General features: G+C 42.4%; 1 protein-coding gene across 1 annotated transcript in view; it reads left to right on the top strand.

Moving 5' to 3' along the window:
* The first annotated feature begins 4,682 nt into the window (after positions 1-4,682).
* Positions 4,683-17,237, top strand: part of ASPM (assembly factor for spindle microtubules) — a 67,200-nt gene continuing 54,645 nt past the window's right edge. Inside the window, 3 exon segments of the mRNA XM_059998785.1 lie at positions 4,683-5,002; positions 15,402-15,545; positions 15,700-17,203. Coding sequence (XP_059854768.1) covers positions 4,718-5,002; positions 15,402-15,545; positions 15,700-17,203 — 1,933 coding nt within the window. The 5' untranslated portion in view covers positions 4,683-4,717.

The following is a 17,237-nucleotide window of genomic DNA, read 5'->3' as shown; positions in this document are numbered from 1 at the left end:
GTGACAGGACACACCCGACCTGGCCAGCTGTCATCTGCATCTGGCACCATAACTGAGCCTCCACAGGCAGCTGGTAGAAGACTAGTGAATTCCAAGCCTTCCCACTGGAGGTGGTGTTGTGTGGGACACCTAATTCTCTATTGCTGTGTAACACATTAGACCAAATGTAGTGGCTTGAAACAACAGACATTATCTCACAGGTCCTGTGGGTCAGGAATCGACTGGCTGAGCTAGGTGGCTCTGGCTCAGGGCCAGAGGTTGAAGTCAAACTTCATGGGACCTGCAGTCTCTAGAGGCCATCCTGGAGCAGACTTCACCTCCAAGCCCACTTCTGGCCATAGTTCCTCCCAACACAGCCTCTCTCTACAGGGCTGCCTGGTGATAGATACACAGCTGGCTGCCCCCAGCTGAAAAAATGAAAGAGAACACAGGCAGGATTTAAGTTGCAGTCTTTTATAACCTAATCTAGGAAGTGATAGCACATCACATCTGCCACTGTGAGTCCCTAAGTCCACACCACTCAAGGGACACAAATTAAGATTCCCCTCTTGAAGGGAGAAATGACCAAGAATTTTTAGACACATTTTGAAAACCTCCACAGATTCATTGGTTCTAGAGAAAGCATTCTGTACGTCTGTGCATGGATAGTGGGGGCAGGTACAGCAATCTATACTCAGAAAATGCATCTACTCCAGAGAGGAAAATACCACCTCTTCTGTGGTAGAAAGGGTTTAATGTAACCGACATGCCACAGGTAACTGGTTGGTCCCTGGGGAGTGGAGTCACACTGGGGGTTCTGCTTGGCCTCTGTTCACAGGTCAGGCTCTCAGCGGTGGCACATCCAATCAGCCTTGGAAGGACGGAGACTGTTTAAGCTCTTTCATAGCCCCCATATCTGCGGCTATGGCCATTGTATACATGGGTTCACCAAGGAGGAATGGGGTCTCTGAGGAAAGAGGTTCTAACACCTAAGCAGGACACGTTGTCTTGTGTGCCTGATTTTTGAGCTCTTCCTTTACCTTGGATATTCTCTGATGGCATTTACTAGGGACACAAATTTCTTAATTTCCTGTCCCTATTTTTCTTTTAAATTAATTAATTTATTTTTGGCTGCATTGGGTCTTTGTTGTGGTGCACGGGCTTCTTACTGCGGTGGCTTCTCTTGTTGCATAGCACGGGCTCTAGGCGTGCAGGCTTCAGTAGTTGTGACACATGGGCTCAGTAGTTGTGGCTCACGGGCTCCAGAGCACAGGCTCAGCAGTTGTGGCACACGGACTTAGTTGCTCCGCAGCATGTGGGATCTTCCCCGACTAGGGCTCAAACCCATGTCCCCTGCATTGGCAGGCGGATTCCTAACCATTGTGCCACCAGGGAAGTCCCCCTGTCCCTATCTTGAGATGTCATTTTACATACCTCTCCTCCCCAGACTTAACTTGTCACCAAGTTTTCATTTTGCTTTTTCCAAACCCTTGACCTGCTGCCCAATCTGTTGACTGTGCCCTTGAGTCAGCAGAGAGCAGAGACGTGTCTTCTCCCCTTGGAAGTGGATTAGATGCACCATCCAAACTTCTGCTCCCTGAGTGTTCTCATCTACCCTGAGGGGAGGCTATAGCGCAGCTCTGCTCACATCTGGCCTACCATACACAACCGTCCATAAACCAGGCTTTGTCTTCCTTTATGAAATGGTCAAGGAGATCCCCGATTTCCCCGAGGTACAGCCTGAGAGAGACAGTGTAGGAGGAGGAGATATTACAGGACCCGTGTCGTCTGTGCAGCTTGTGAACTTGGGGCCTGCTCAGCCCTGGGCTGGTGTTCACCACTTTGACTTGATAATGGAATGTTGCTTGTCACATCCAGTTGTTTGGTTCCTTGGATTAGATCCCAGGTCAGCAAACTTCTTTGTAAAGGGCCAGATACTAAGTAGTACAGGCTTTGCAGGCAATATGATTTCTCCTGGAACTATTTGACTCCACCTTTGTAGTGTGAAAGCGGCCATAGATAACATGTAAAGGAATGGGTGTCTCTGTGTTCCAGTAAAGCTTCAGCGGGGTAAGTCTCAGACCCTCCCAGCTCCTGACAGCTGTTTCTTGCTCATCAGATTTAATTAGCAAATGTCATCAATATAAAGGACCGGTGGAGGGGCTGCCTCTGCTGGTGAGGGAGGTTTGTGGGAATAGGGAGAAATACAAGCTCTCAGCCTTTAAAATTTTGCCCAAATACCGTACTCCTTCCCAGGGTCCCCCTCCCTCCCCTTAGCTAGGAGGGCTGGTAGGGTCGAGCATTTCATCAGTGCTGCCACATTTACCAGCAGCCTCGGGATTAGTCCTCGGCCATGTGTTCCCTGAGACCACAGGAAGTGAGGGGCTTCTTCAGGCCTTCCGTCCACACATTCTTGTTCTCAAGGTATGTTCTTAGTGGTACCCTTGGATGTTCAACAGAGTTTCATTTTCTTTTTCCCTATGTATGCTCTCCAGGGTGGTCAGGTGAAACCAGGTGACACTCTAAGCTTTATAATCATTTATAAAGTGTTGGCATAGCCACTGTGTGCCCCGGCCACCTGATCTTTGAATAAATTGCCCTTCGTATGCACTTCATCTCATGCTGCCGCCACAGATAGATGATTTGAGGACTCAGGATGCTACCGCATCCCGTGGATTATCATGATGTTTCTCGCTAGCAGGAGTTTATCCCTGTGCTCCTCAGATAGGAGCAACTCAATTCAGAATTCGATCTTAAGAGGCAATTTCCTAAGGCCACTATTGCATCAGCCAGGGACACTAAGGAAATAGTTGGCCCTCTCCAATTTAGTGGAATTCAAGGAAGTTTAATAAAGGGACCATTTGCAAAGATGTGACAGGGATGCAGGGAAACAAGCAATAGTGCCATATCCTGGGACTAGTAACACCATGGTATCCCCACACCCAGATCCCCAGAGACCCATGAGGAGAGGGCACCTCTCCAGCTACTTGTGATTTTAATGTTGAGATGGAGCCAGCCCAAGGGGGGCAGGAATGGGGGAAGTACCCTTACCTCTCTCTTTGAGTAAAACAGAAGCTACAGAGTAAAAAAACTATGGATGTAGCAAATACAGAACACAGGCCAGCATCCCACAGCAAAGAGCAGGCTGGAAAAGGGTGGAGGATGGAAGTGGAGGGCAAATAAAAAATAATCCATACAGTTCATTCTGGATTTTCTAAAATTGTGCGTCAACAGCTTTGCTTTATGAAGAGAAGCTGTGAGGGGAGAGCATAGATAAACAAGATGTGTTACTATCATGTTAAAAAGGGTTGAAACAAACATTTCAGTGACTTAAGCTTAAGGGCTTATATGCGTAATGTTAATTTGATGAACAACATTCACAGTATGAAATAATAAATATAAATTAAGTGTATATGAAGGTTATTGTCGTTCACATTAACATTTTGCTAAAAAATTATGGAGTAGTGGTCTCATTGTGCATCAATCCTAAATTAGGATTTTAAGAAACCTCCATGAACACTTTTGATTCAGTATCGTTAAGATAACCGGGTTTAACATCAGGTCAAAATGGGTGTCAGTGAATATATAATTTCAGATCCCACCTTCCTCATTTTGGTTTTCCACCCAGGGAGTTTTCTTTTGATATATTTCGTGCACGCGTACACACATCCACAATTTATTTTTTAAAGTCTCCTCCTGATATATTTCGTGCACTCGTACACACATCCACACGTTATTTTTTAAAGTCTCCTCCTGTCTTTAGAGGCAGTAGGTGCAGGGGTGACAGCAAGACCAGCCGAGCTGCCTGTGTCCGTCTCCTGGCTTTGCCACTTCCTGGCTGGCTGGACGCCGGCCTCGCTCATCTGTGAAGCACGAATCATGGCACCTCCCTCACAGGGTTGAAGTGAAGGTTGAGATGAGCAGGGCTTAAAACAATGCCTGGCAAAGAGTAACATGTAAGCGATAACCATTATTATCAGATGTCTACAATTAAAATGAAAACCGAGAAGTTATTTGTCAAGGGCAATGCCAGTCAAGACCATCACTTATGAATTTCTGGGACTCTCAGGTTTTGTTTGTTTACCTAGTTTTGCTCCCTGTATCACTGAGCCCCTGCTGGGGTCAGGCACTGACATCAGCACGTTCACACTAACTATACATTTAATTTTCCTCATTTTCTCCCATTTGGGCCCAGGAAGCCTCTGCGCGGAGCTCAGGGTTGTGACCCTGCGCGGGTATACTGGGGGAGGGAAATCACTGTCCCAGCAAGGCAATGACTGCTGCATTTACGGTGGAAGTGCTGTGACTCTCTTTCAAGCAGCCTGTTCACAAAACCGAAAGGCGAATTCCGAGTCTGAGCCCCGGGCCTCAGGGGCCACAGAGACCTCGAAGCCACTGTCGCCTCCGCGCGCAGAGCCAGGCGCTCCCGTCATCACGTTTAAATAAGGCGCCCTCTTCTCATTGGCCGGGACTGCTGCCCGATGATTGGCCCCGCGGGGAGGTGGGCGGGTCCGGGCTCCCCCATTGGTGGCGGCGGGAAGTTTAAACAGAGCAAAGAACCTGCGCTGTTTGCTCCTGTTTCCAGTTTGCGAGTCTGTGTGTCCGGCTTATTTACCGGGTCCCGGCGATCGCACGAGAAGGGGGGCGAATTCGCTCCAATTCCGCCAGCTTCCCGAGAGGCCACGGTGGGCGTTCCTGCACGGCGGCTCGGAGCAGCCCGTTCGGCCCAGAGGCCGCCATGGCGACCAGGCGTCGGGGGCGCGACCGCTGGGAACGGAGCCCCCCGGAACCGAGGCCGCGGGGCTCCCGGGCCGAGGAGGAGGCGGCCTCCCCGCCGGTCCTGTCCCTCAGCCACTTCTGCAGGTCGCCCTTCCTCTGCTTCGGCGACGTGCGCCTGGGAGCCTCGCGGACGCTGCCCCTGGCCCTGGACAACCCCAACGAGGAGGCGACCACCGTGAGGCTGTCCCGTGGCCCGGCCGCCGAGTGCGGCTTCACCGTCTGGCCGAGCGCCTTCGTGCTGCAGGTAGGAGGGGAGTGGGCCCTCCGCGGTCTCCCCGCCGCGCTCCGGGAGGGGCCTCGGAACGAGCAGCAGCGGACCTGAGGCCTGGAGATAAAGCCAGGTCCTTCCCTCTAACGCTGGGTGAGCCTTGGTCCCCGGGGCAGAGGAGCCTGGTCATCGGGGACTCGGGCGGTGACATCGCGTCCACGCGCCTGCGCGGAGCATCCTTAGAAGCCCTTTCCTAGTTTTCTGTTGCAGAGAAGCGTTTTTCATAGACTTCAGGCCTCGAGAAGACTTGCGGTTCTAGAGTAATGGATGGCACTTTTAAAATCAATATTCTTATCTTTCATCTGTCTCTCCATCCATCCATCCATCCATCCATCTGTCTGTATTTAAAACTGCCAGGAGTACTTTGGTTAGAGCAGGGTTTTTTAATTGCTTTCCATCAGTCACCTTAAATATCCACTTCAGTTTCCATAGGGAAACTGATTCCACAGGGTCAGGGTAACTACTATTCCGGTGAGCTTTGTTTTGGCCAAACGTCTATAGCAACAAAACCAAAAACACTTTCTCAGTGTTGTTTTCAACCAGTATGAACACCTTATTATTTTAATCTTATTTTTGTTTGTTTGCTGTAGTGTAGTTTTAACGGTGATTGAAATTTAATTTTATGTTGTTTCAAGAACTTCGTGGGTAGCTTTTCTTCATTGCATTGGCCAGAGTACTGCTCCCATTCCTGTCACCAAAATCTAGAGAATTTACTTTCTTATTTTGATTTCTGTGGTCTTTCCATTGATTAGAATCTCTGAAAGGGTGAAAAGAAAACAAAAATTAGCTAGGGAGTCTCACTCCTTATGTAAATAACCGCTTCCTAAGGCAGTGAGAAGAAGCTTTAATCTGAGGTCTGTTGACTTGTGCTAAGCAGTGGTTCAGCTACACTTAAGAACCTGCCCCTTCTCTCTAGTTTATAAATGTTTGCTTTTCTTTTCGTGAAAAGATATATACATTTTTCTATCTACATAATGCTTCTACTTGTTCTTTTTTGTTTTGTGGAACTAAAGTTTTTGGGTTTTGTTTTTTTAGAATTATACTTTTTATACTGTAAAAGTTAACTGTTCTTATATTTTAAACCATCTGTTTTATGATGTTTTATGGTTTCTGCTTTAAAACAAAACTTGTCTTTTATTAGCTGTTGATTTCCCTCAGCTTCAGGTCTGAGTGTGCTGATTCCACTTAACCCACCAAGCCACTAAGATAATACATACAAACATAATGTTCACCGTTTACAAATTCTTTTAAACTCTGTTGCCTTATTTAATCCTTACATCAAACTCATGGAGTCCTTATCCACATTTGTAGATAAGGCAACACTGTCAAAGGGTTTGTGTCCAGTGGATCAGGGTAGGCAGCTCAGTTCACTCTTCTGAGTCTTCCGTGTCTATTTTCTCATCCATCGGTTGGAAGTAATGCCAGCTGCAGTTGTGCATGGTGCTCAAATGAGAGAAAGCTTCAAGCAAAAGTCTGGACTCTGTGTCCTGAATAAATGTTCTCTTCCTAATTTTTAATGAGGAAATATGCTCAGCGGGTGGAAATATTTATGCATGGTTTTATTCATAGCAATTGACAGAGCTGGGATTCCCATCCAGGTCTTATAATTTTAAATCCCATGCACTGTCCCTTATATTGATTTATAGACGTGAGACATGGTTCCTCCCTAAAGACATATGTTAGGAGTTTGAGGGAAAATTCTAAGAACAAGAAGAAGCTACATCAAACAGCTATCAAGGAGGTTGGGATGTTTTGAGGAGACCCGTGGTTCTCACATTTAAGAATGCATCAGAATCACCTGGAGGGCTGGTTAAAATACTTTTGGGTCCCCACCTTCAGAGTTTCTGATTCCATATGTGTAGAATAGGACTAGAACTTGCATTTCTAAGAAGTTCCCAGGTGATGCCTCTGCTACTGGTCCAGGGACCACATTTTAGAAAGCACTGTAGTAGAAAATAAATATTAGAACATCCCTTAACTACAACACACCTTCAGTGAATTAGCGTGTCACGGTATGACTAAACAGCGTTTCTCTGAGATGCCTCAACCACGTGCGTCAGATTTGTCTGGATTGCTTGTTAAGTGAGGGAGATTTCTACTCACCACTCCACACTCACTAATGTGAATTTCTGGGGGTAAATACAGAAAACTAGATGTACGCAGATGGCATCTAACGAACCACTAGGTAAAGTGTTATACTTGCCAAATAGTGACAGAAATTCACAATTAGTATAAAAATAGGTCTACAGTACAATGTATCTAGGCCTAATAAGGAGTGAGGACCAGAAGACCGTCATTTGGGATATTTTTGTAGAGCAGATTTACTGGGGCCAATCCAAGGAACATTTTTAAATGTTATTTTCAGTTTCTTTTAATCTCCTAGTCATTCTTTTTAAAACTTCAATAATACTGCTGTGTTAGAATCTGCATAGGACTGCTCTAATGTAGGGAGTTTGTCATTTGGGTCTGAGTCTTCATAATGACATTCAGTTAAAATCACCAGCCATCCTACTGAATGGGATTAAGCTACGTGGTGTTTCCATCCTGACTGCACGTTACCTCAGTGGTGAGCTTTAAAAAAACCACCGGTACCAAGACCCCGCTACAGCATCACTCCTGGGGAGGACATAGAGGAGGGTCGGGGCATTTTTACTTTTTACAAACCCCTCAAATGATCTCTGTAACCAGGGTTATGAACAACTCAACTGGATGGTTTAACAGACTCATTGGTGCCAGTTTTGGAAATAGGAGCTTTTGCTCTGCAAACGAGTAGAGGCTAACATGAGGCAGCTCTTACTTCTTCAAGAAAATAAGCCACCCGTCTATTGTGCAATGAGTTTGATGCTAATTTGATGTGACTGGGAGACTTGGATGAACTGACTGGCAGGGCAGCCCCAAACCTGACTCTTCCCTCCTCCTTCACAGCCAGGCTTCTCAGACAGTTATGGTCATTGCACTTATGGCCACAAGGGGGCGGGCCAGATCCATTTAATAACAAGACAGCTTCAGTTGTCACTGGCTGCAACTACCATTTTCTGATTTGTCACTAATAAAAAGTTTGTAAACAAAGACCACAGAATCTTAGGACCAGATGGAATTATGAGAGATCATCTTGTTTATTGATAACATTTTTTTAATCTTCTCCCAATGGAGGGAGATGCAGCCCACTTTTTTTATTGTAATTCTGACTTTATGCTGTCTTTCAGAATCTAGATAAAATAGTAAGATTCTTATCTCAGACACATGACAATGCTTCTGTTCAAAAAATTAACAGTGATGCATATCCAAGAATGCCATTACTGAAGGTAATAGAGGCATATTTAAAAGAAAGTAGTATAACAGATCTGTTCCTTCATTTGTTTGAGTTACCTAAGAAATTTTTTTAAAGGGTGGAGTTGGGGGGCAGGGGAGACCAAATAAAGATTTACAAAAGGGAAAAAGTAAAATGATTTATGTTTTATTTCTGTTTTTACACCTCTGAGGGTATTTGTCTCCATAAAAGGTGAAGTTTTGTAGCTAGACTATCACTGCAGTCCAAAAAGCATGTATCAGTTATAAATCCCTTGACATATTTTTCAGAACTGAGTCGCTCTCACTGTCTCAGTCTATGGATTGTTACAGATTAACGAAGGGCTTCCTCATGGGAAGGTGGATGGAGGAGGGGGCATGGAAAAGGAAAAGGGGATGAGCGCTCTGAGCATCTTCCCAATGTGCTCTCCTCCTGAGTTAGCTGATTAACCTTTCAGTTAAGGATAAAAAGACTAGCACTTCATTTTGGTATGCCTTAAAGAAAATAGGCAAACAAAACAAAACAAAACAAAGCCTCTGCAGCCACAAAATGTACACCTAAGTAATGCTGTTTATAATATCCAAATCTGTTAAAGAGATTACGTATATACCATAGTCCTCTGCTTCTCTCTCCAACCTCATGTATCGCAGGTCATTTGCCTTCCCGCTGACATGAAGCCACACTGGTCCTGTATTTGTTTCTAGGGATACACTAAGCAGTTTCTTGTTTCAGGGCTGTGTACATGCTGGCACGTTCTGCTGAATTGCTCCTCCCTTAGCTCTGTCTGTCCAGCTCATTCATATACTTTGTCTTAGCTTAAAAATTAGTAGTATACTCTCTGATCACCCAGTTAGAGATTATAGGTCCCTTCACTCTGGCTCTCTCAAACCTTTTTTTTTGTTTTATTGATAACAGTATTGGGGACTTGTATTTTTGTATTTATCTTTTCACTTAGATTTTGTAATTTCTTTTATTGAGAAGAATATAGTGTCCATGAGGCCAGAGACCATGTCTACTTTTCATTCATTCAATAATTTTGTCAGTTAAATATTTAATGTATGCCTACCCTGTGTCAGGCACTATGTATGCCATTAGGCATTCAATAACTGTTTGTTAAATAACTAACTCTTTAGAAGGGACACCCCCTTTTAAAATTTTCTATATATAAATTGAGAAGCAAGTAGTAAGAGTTCACACTCTTGAATTTATCCTAAACAGATAATTTCATTTGAATCTCAATAAGAACAAAATTTGATAGATATGCCCATTAAGTCAGTTGTACAGGCAGACCTTGGAGATATTGTGGGTTCAGTTTCAGACCACTGCAATAGAGTGAAAATCACAGTAAAGCGAGTCATAAGAATGTTTTGGTTTCCCAGTGCATATAAAAGTTATGTTTACACTATACTGTAATTATTAAGTGTACAATAGCATCATGTCTAAAAAGACAATATACATATCTTAAGTTAAAAAGACTACTACTAAAAGATGCGAACAATCTGAGCCTTCAGTAAACTGTAATCTTTTTGCTCATTGGAGGGTTTGCCTCGATGTTGATGCTGCTGACTGATCAGGGTGGTAGCTGCTGAAGGGTGGAGTTGCCGTGGCAATTTCTTCAAACAAGACAACAGTGAAGTTTGCTGCATTGATTGACTCTTCCTTTCATGAACAATTTCTCTGTAGCCTGCGGTGCTGTTTGATAGCATTTTAACCACAGTAGAACGTCTTTCAAAATTAAAGTCAATCCTCTCAAACCCTGCCTTTTTTTATCAACTAAGTTTATGTAATATTCTAAATCCTTTGTTGTCATTTCGGTAATCTTCACAGCATCTTCACCAGGAGTAGATTCCATCTCAAGAAACCATTCTCTTTGTTCATCCATAAGAAGCAACTTCTCATCCATTCAAGTTTTATCATGAAATTGCAGCAATTCAGTCACATCTGCAAGCACCACTTTTAAATCTGTTGTCTGAGTCCAAGCTCGTACTACTCACCACACAACGGGACAATAAATCTAGAGACAAGTCGTTAGGGCAAGGAATAGTGACTTTATTTGGAAAGCCAGCTGACCAAGAAGATGGCGGACTAGTGTTCCAAAGAACCATCTTACCTGAGTTAGAATTCAGGCTTCTTTTATATTAAAAGGGGAGGGTCTCTTGTTAGTTGTTGCAAACTTCTTGGTGTCAGAATCCTTTGCTCTCGCAGCTGTCCCTGTAGGTCAGGTCATGATGTTCCTATAAACCTCCAACAAGACAAATGTTATTCTCTGTTCTGCAGCTTTTGAATCTCTATATGAATGGAAAAGTGTTATGCCTTTAAAGGTCAGAGCCTTGAGAATGGGCTATCCTGTATATTTCAGGCTATAGGCAACATTCTTAACTTGTAGCAAAAGCAATGGAGTACAAAGTTTAAAGTAAAAGAAACAGATCTAATATGGAGTCAGATTTGTTCTTCCCTATTACAATTCTAGTTCTCTTGCTATTTCTACCATATCTTCAGTTACTTCCAGGAAGTAACTGAAACCCTCAAAGTCATTCATGAGGACTAGAATCAACTTCTTCCAGACTCCTGTTAATGTTGATATTTTGACCTCTTCCCATGAATCATGAATGTTCTTAATGGCATCCAGAATGCTGAATCCCTTTCAGAAGGTTTTCAATTTACTTTTCCCAGATCCATCCGAGGAATCACTATCTATGGCAACTATAGCCTTATGAAATGTATTTCTTAATAAGATTTGAAAGTCGAAATTACTCCTTGATCTATGGGCTGCAGAATAGATGTTGTTCTAGCAGGCATGAAAATAACATTAATCTCACTGCTACATCAGAGCTCTTGGGTGACCAGGTGCATTGTCAGTGAGCAATAATATTTTGAAAGGAATTTAGTCTTTTTTTCTGAGCAGTATGTCTCAACAGTGGGCTTGAAATATTGGTAAACCATGTTGTAAAGACATGTGCCATCGTCCAGATTTAGTTGTTCCATTTACAGAACACAGGCAGAGTAGATTCAGCATAATTCTTAAGGGCCGTAGGACTTTCAGAATAGTAAGCGAGCATTAACTTCAACTTGAAGTCACCAGTTGCATTAGTCCCTAAGGAGAGAGTCAGCCTGTCATTTGAAGCTTTGAAGCCAGGCATTGACTTTTCCTCTCCAGCTATGAAAGTCCTAGATTGCATCTTCATCCTGTAGAAGGCTGTTTCCTCTACACTGAAAACCTCTTGTTTAGTGCAATCACCTTCATTAATTATCTTAGGAGATCTCCTGGATAACTTGCTGCAGCTTCTACATCAGCACTTAGTGCTTCACCTTGCACTTTTAATGTTGTGAAGATGACTTCTTTCCTTAAACCTCATGAACCAAGCTCTGCCAGCTTCAAACTCGTCTACAGTTTCTTTAATTCTCTCAGCCTTCATAGAATTGCAGAGAGTTAGGATCTTAACTCTGGATGAGGCTTTGGCTTAAGCGAATGTTGTGGCTGGTTTGGTCTTCTATCCGGACCGTTAATACTTTCTCCATGTCAGCAATAAGGCTGTTTTGCTTTCTTATCATTCTTGTGTTCACTGGAGTAGCACTTTTAATTTCCTTTGTTAACCAAGAATTCCAAGAACTGATTGAAATAAAGAGGTGTTTATTTGGGTTTGTTAGGACTCCAGCCCAGGAGACACAGATCCAAAAAGTACTTGAATTGTGTTCCATCAGACTACAAAATGAGGAAAGCTTATTAAGGCAAAAAACAGGAAGGTGACGTAAGTTGTTCATCAAGGATTAGGATTGGAGCTGGCAAGAAGTAAGGGTGCTTGTTAAGCCAGGATTTTTTGGGGTCCAAAAGGGTTGCAGAGTTACAAGGGGAGGCCTTGAGACCATAATGTTACAGCTGGCAGTTCTAGCAGATACTGTTTTGAGAACGGCTGGTAGTAGTGATTTCAGAGAGACAGAAGTGAGCCGTGGCTTGAAGCGAGATCTTAGTTCCCTGCCCAGGAATTGAACCTGGGTCACCTGGATGAAAACCAGGAATCCTAGCTGCCAGACCACCAGGGGCCAGAGACTAGAAGCAGAGTGGCCCTGGCTCTTACCCCCGTTTGAAAGCGAGAATGTTTCAAGGAGGCAAAAACTGTAAAAACAGGTACAAAGTTTATTATTAGAGACACAGCACAACAAGTGGGAGAGCACACAGAGAAGCAGTTTGTTTATTTAAGACTGAAGCAATACACACCTGGGGAGAAAGGGTGTGGGTGTCCTTCCTAACGAAGAGGAGTGCAGTGAAGAGGCGATTTAAACCCTTTATATAGGACAGTCCTTCCGGGTCTTTGTTCACCTTTGGCCAATTATCTCACTTCTTTTCCCACAAATGACCTGTTCTAGGACCCTCCCCAACATGTGCGTGCATCTTTTTTCCAAGATGGGTTCCATCACAGGGGCTGTGAGAGGCTTGGCATCACCTATTATGGGGTGGTGCCCCCTCCTTTTTGACCCCCAAGGAGTCAGGAGTGGTCATCTTATCTTGTTACTCCAGCAGAGCTCAGCTCCTGCCATTAACTTTGTCCTTGGAGTGTCCAGGGAGAACAGATTTTCCTCCGCTTACAAACACCAGCTGTCCAGCCCAAGGGCCCGTCTATCTCCTACCTCAGTATCCTTGAGTCTGATACCGTTCAGAAAATTCAGGTTCTTACTGATGCAGGAATGTGTCTAAAACCACATCCACGATGACCACCAGGTTCCATTTTGGATGCCTGAACAACAGTTGCTCCATTTTGAGTTTTAAATGATCTTAAATAGGTCATCACCTTTAAGAACGTTTCCTTTTCCTTCACAGCTGGACGCAGGAGGCCCACCTTTCCTCCTGTCAACGCTTCCGACGTGCCTTCCTCTCTCAGCTTAATCATTTCTAGCTTTTGATTCAAAGTGAGAAACATGCGACTCTTTCTTTCACTGGAACACTTAGAGACTGTCGCAGGGTTGTTCATTGGCCTAATTTCAATGTTGTTGTGTCTCAGGGAACCAGGGAACAGGGAGGCCGAGGAAGAGGGAGAGACGCGGGGGAACAGCTGGTCAGTGGAGCAGTCAGAACACACACAGCATTTCTCAGTGAAGGCTGCTGTCTTCTATGGGCTCAGTTCCTGGACCCCAAATGATTACAATACTAACATCAAAGATCACAGAGCACCAGAACAAATATTATAATGAAAAAGTTTGAAATATTGCAAGAATTACCAAAATGTGACACAGAGATACAAAGTGAGCAAATGCTGTGGGAAAAATGGCACCAGTAGACTTGCTCAATGAAGGGTTGCCACAAACCTTCAATTTATTAAAAAAAAAAAAAATGCAGTATCTATGAAGCGAAATAAAGAAAAATAAAACAAGGTATGTCTGTATATGACAAAAAAAGGAAGAACATTCACTGACCTAATGATTTCTATATGGGGAGCACACATCACAGAACCAGAAACATCCTAGCCTGGAACCAAAATGATCTAGCCTACCACAGATGTGCTGTTAAACATTAATTTAACAAAGTGATGAGTTGATATTTAGTGAAATGAGACAAAGCCCATTTAAGCTCTAAATTCGGGGGATCTTCCAACCCTAACCTTTGCTTATAATCCCCCTTCCTTTTATTAGAGTTGTGTGAGTCTGATCTGACCTAGGATAACAACAGGTGGGTTGAAGATGGTGTGTGTGGTCTCTGGGACTGAGATTTTTCCAGTTTATCCATCTACTGAGGCCTTCAGAGCTCTGAAAGTGAGTCTCGGACACTCACCTAATTATGGATACTAAGTTGTTGAGAAGCTCAGGAATTCTGCAAGGCCAGACGAGGGGGAGGCTAGCCTTCACCAGAGTTTTTCTTATGATTTTATTCTTGTTGTTTTTGCTGTAGCTGGTCACTTAACTGAGTTAGCATAATTCAACAAGAAAGATCCAAAGATATTCATTCAGTATCATGAAACTGGAGTATGCTTCTATTGGGCCCATGGCCAAGCATAGGGAAGGGAATAAAAGACAGATATCAAAGTAAGGACTTTTATTATATGGCAGGCAAGCTTGGTACTAAAAACAGGCACCTGTATAACTAAACTCTAGGAGTATGAGTTCTGAGAAGCCCAGGTACTGTGAAGAGGACAGGAGAATTGCTTTTTCTGTCCAGGGGAAAAGCTGTAAAGGTCTGACCTCCTCTGTGAGGCTGATACCAGTTCAGCTCTACCATTTCTTGTCTTTCGGGTTGTGTGATCGTGGGTCCTAATGTTGGTAGTTGGTCTACCATCTCTCCTCCCTTCCGGCATTACCGTAATACAACTTCTGCAGTAAAACTTCTATTTTAATTTGTCTAAATACATGCATACATACATACAAACAAACAAAACTTGTCTTTTTTTTCCCCTGAAAAACAACAAAGACAGAGTTTGTTTTGTCATGTGAGAGTTTTGCATTTTGCAAATTCCTGCCAGGCTGTAGGGTGTAGCGGTTAAGGTTTAAACTCTGGACTCAGACTGCCTGGGTTCTAATTACTAGCGGTATGACTTTGGCAAAATACTTAAAGCATTCTGGACCTTGATTACTTCATCTGTAAAACGTGCATCATCACAGTATCTGCTTCCTAGGGATGTGAGGATTTGACTAGTTATATTAGATACCTGAAACTATGCCTGGAACAAAGTAAGTATTTAACAAATATCAATAATGATAATATGGACTTTAGAGAAGTGGAGAGCAAGGAATTTAGCTGATCATCTTTACATTGCTTTTTGAAAAATTCTTTCTAATGTAAGGTCATTATATTTGAAATAGAGGTTCTGTACATATTCTAAAGAAGTGGAAATATGTGATTAAATTTTTAAAAACCACTGAGTGATTATTATAATTTTATTTTGTTGTTACGCTTGTTATTGCTAGTAACTTTTTTCCTTATAATGAAATGAGATAGGGTAGGAAAATATATTTGATTTCTAAATGTTGTTAGGGTATAGAGTATTGGTGAGTAACAATTATTAATCATCTACTGTATTCTAAGTTGCATATAATATATTTTGGTTATTATACATCACTACTGTTATAGTCATTTAAAATGTATTCTTTTGATTATAGCCTAAAGAAAAAATTGTTATTTCTATTACCTGGACACCGTTAAAAGGAGGCCGAGTAAGAGAGATCGTGACATTTCTTGTAAATGATGTTCTGAAACACCAAGCTATATTACTAGGAAATGCAGAAGAGCCGAAAAAGAAAAAGGTACTAAGTTTTCATCATTCTGTAATTTACTCTAGGAAAATAATAATATGTAAAAATTATTTTGTTAACAGTCTTGAGGTAGCATACATAATTTTGCTTAAAGGTACTATTCAATAGTTATCAACTTAATCTGTATGTTTTCTTATTTTTGCAGAGGAGTCTTTGGGGTACCATTAATAAAAAGAAAGTATCAGCCTCTTCAGGTCATAACCAGAATATTTCAAATATTCAAAATGTAAATAAAACATTTAATGTTTCCTCAAAATTTGACAGAGTTAGGAGCCCACTACAAGCATGTGAGAATCTGGCTACGAACGAAAGCTGTTCCCCAACAGAAAACAATTCTTTAATCCTTGAAGAAAATAAAATACCCATATCACCTATCAGTCCCACTTTCCAAGAGTGCCATGGGGAGACCTGCTTGCCAGTTTCTGTCCATCAGTCTACTACCTACACATCCCTTCCTGCATCTGAAAATGGGGAAGTATTAAAAGTAGAAGGTGCCAACATTGTAAACGATTTTCATTTTAATGAGACAGTCATAACTGAAACTTCCTTTGACTCCATAAATAATCTTAGTGGCCAAATTGAAGAGAACAGTAAACTTACTCTTACCCCAAACTATTCTTCAACGTTGAACATCACACAAAGCCAAGGAAATTTTCTAAGTCCGGAGTCCTTTGTGAATAACAGCCGTGCAGCTAATAATGAACGAGAATTAGTGATGTGTCTTTCACCAGGCATGTGTGTGAAAGGTAATTCAAGGCCTGTGATTTTGGAGTCAAAAAGTGTATGTGAAATTTATCGGACAATTTTAAGTCCAGATTCTTTCATAAATGATAATTATGGACTAAATCAGGATCTAGAATCAGAGTCAATTAATCCAATTCTATCCCCAAATCAATTTTTAAAAGATAATATGGCATACATATGTGTATCTCAGCAAACATGTAAATTGTCACCATTATCAAATGTAAATTCTCAGGCCTCACAACCTTCTCAGGATGAGAGAAAAAATGAAGTTTTACCTTGTATTCCTGAATGTCAGGGTTCAAAATCTCCAAAAGCTACTTTTGAAGAATCCAAAGCTTTAGAAATGAAGTCAAATTGTTATACTTTTAAGAAACGGAACCAGCCTAAATTTTCTGCAGTTCAGGATATTTCTAGTCACAGCCACGATAAACCTCTTAAGAGACGCCCAATACTTTCTGCCACTGTTACTAAAAGAAAGCCCACCTGTGCCAGAGAAAACCAAACGGAGGCTGATAAACCGAAGGCAAAAAGATGTCTCAGTATTGTAGTGGGTGAGTGTGAAAAAGAAACAGATGATCACAAAGAGAAAGGTGATTTTCATTCTTTTCTTCCAGCTAGAGATTTAATACTGAGTAGACCTAAGAGTTGTAAAAATGTGATAACTCCTCCCTCAAAGGTAGCTTTAGTTGCTCGTAAAAGAAAGAGTGAGGGAAACACAGAAGATGCAAATTTGAAGGTTACAGTTACAGAATACACAGAAGTACAAGAAATCAAAAGGATCCATTATTCTCCTGTGGAGTCCAAAACATCAACTGTTAAAAACACAAAGAAAGTGATAACCTCCACCTCGAATCGTATTAGCAACAGACAGAAATTAAAGCTGAAGAAGAAAACTGGTGAGTCTTGTTAATAAAATCTTTAATGAAAGTATAGCTATGC

This window comes from Delphinus delphis, chromosome 1 (genome assembly GCF_949987515.2).
Source record: "Delphinus delphis chromosome 1, mDelDel1.2, whole genome shotgun sequence".
Classification (NCBI taxonomy): domain Eukaryota; kingdom Metazoa; phylum Chordata; class Mammalia; order Artiodactyla; family Delphinidae; genus Delphinus; species Delphinus delphis.
Note: the sequence above shows the minus strand (reverse complement) of the source record. Positions and strands in the feature narration are given on the sequence as shown.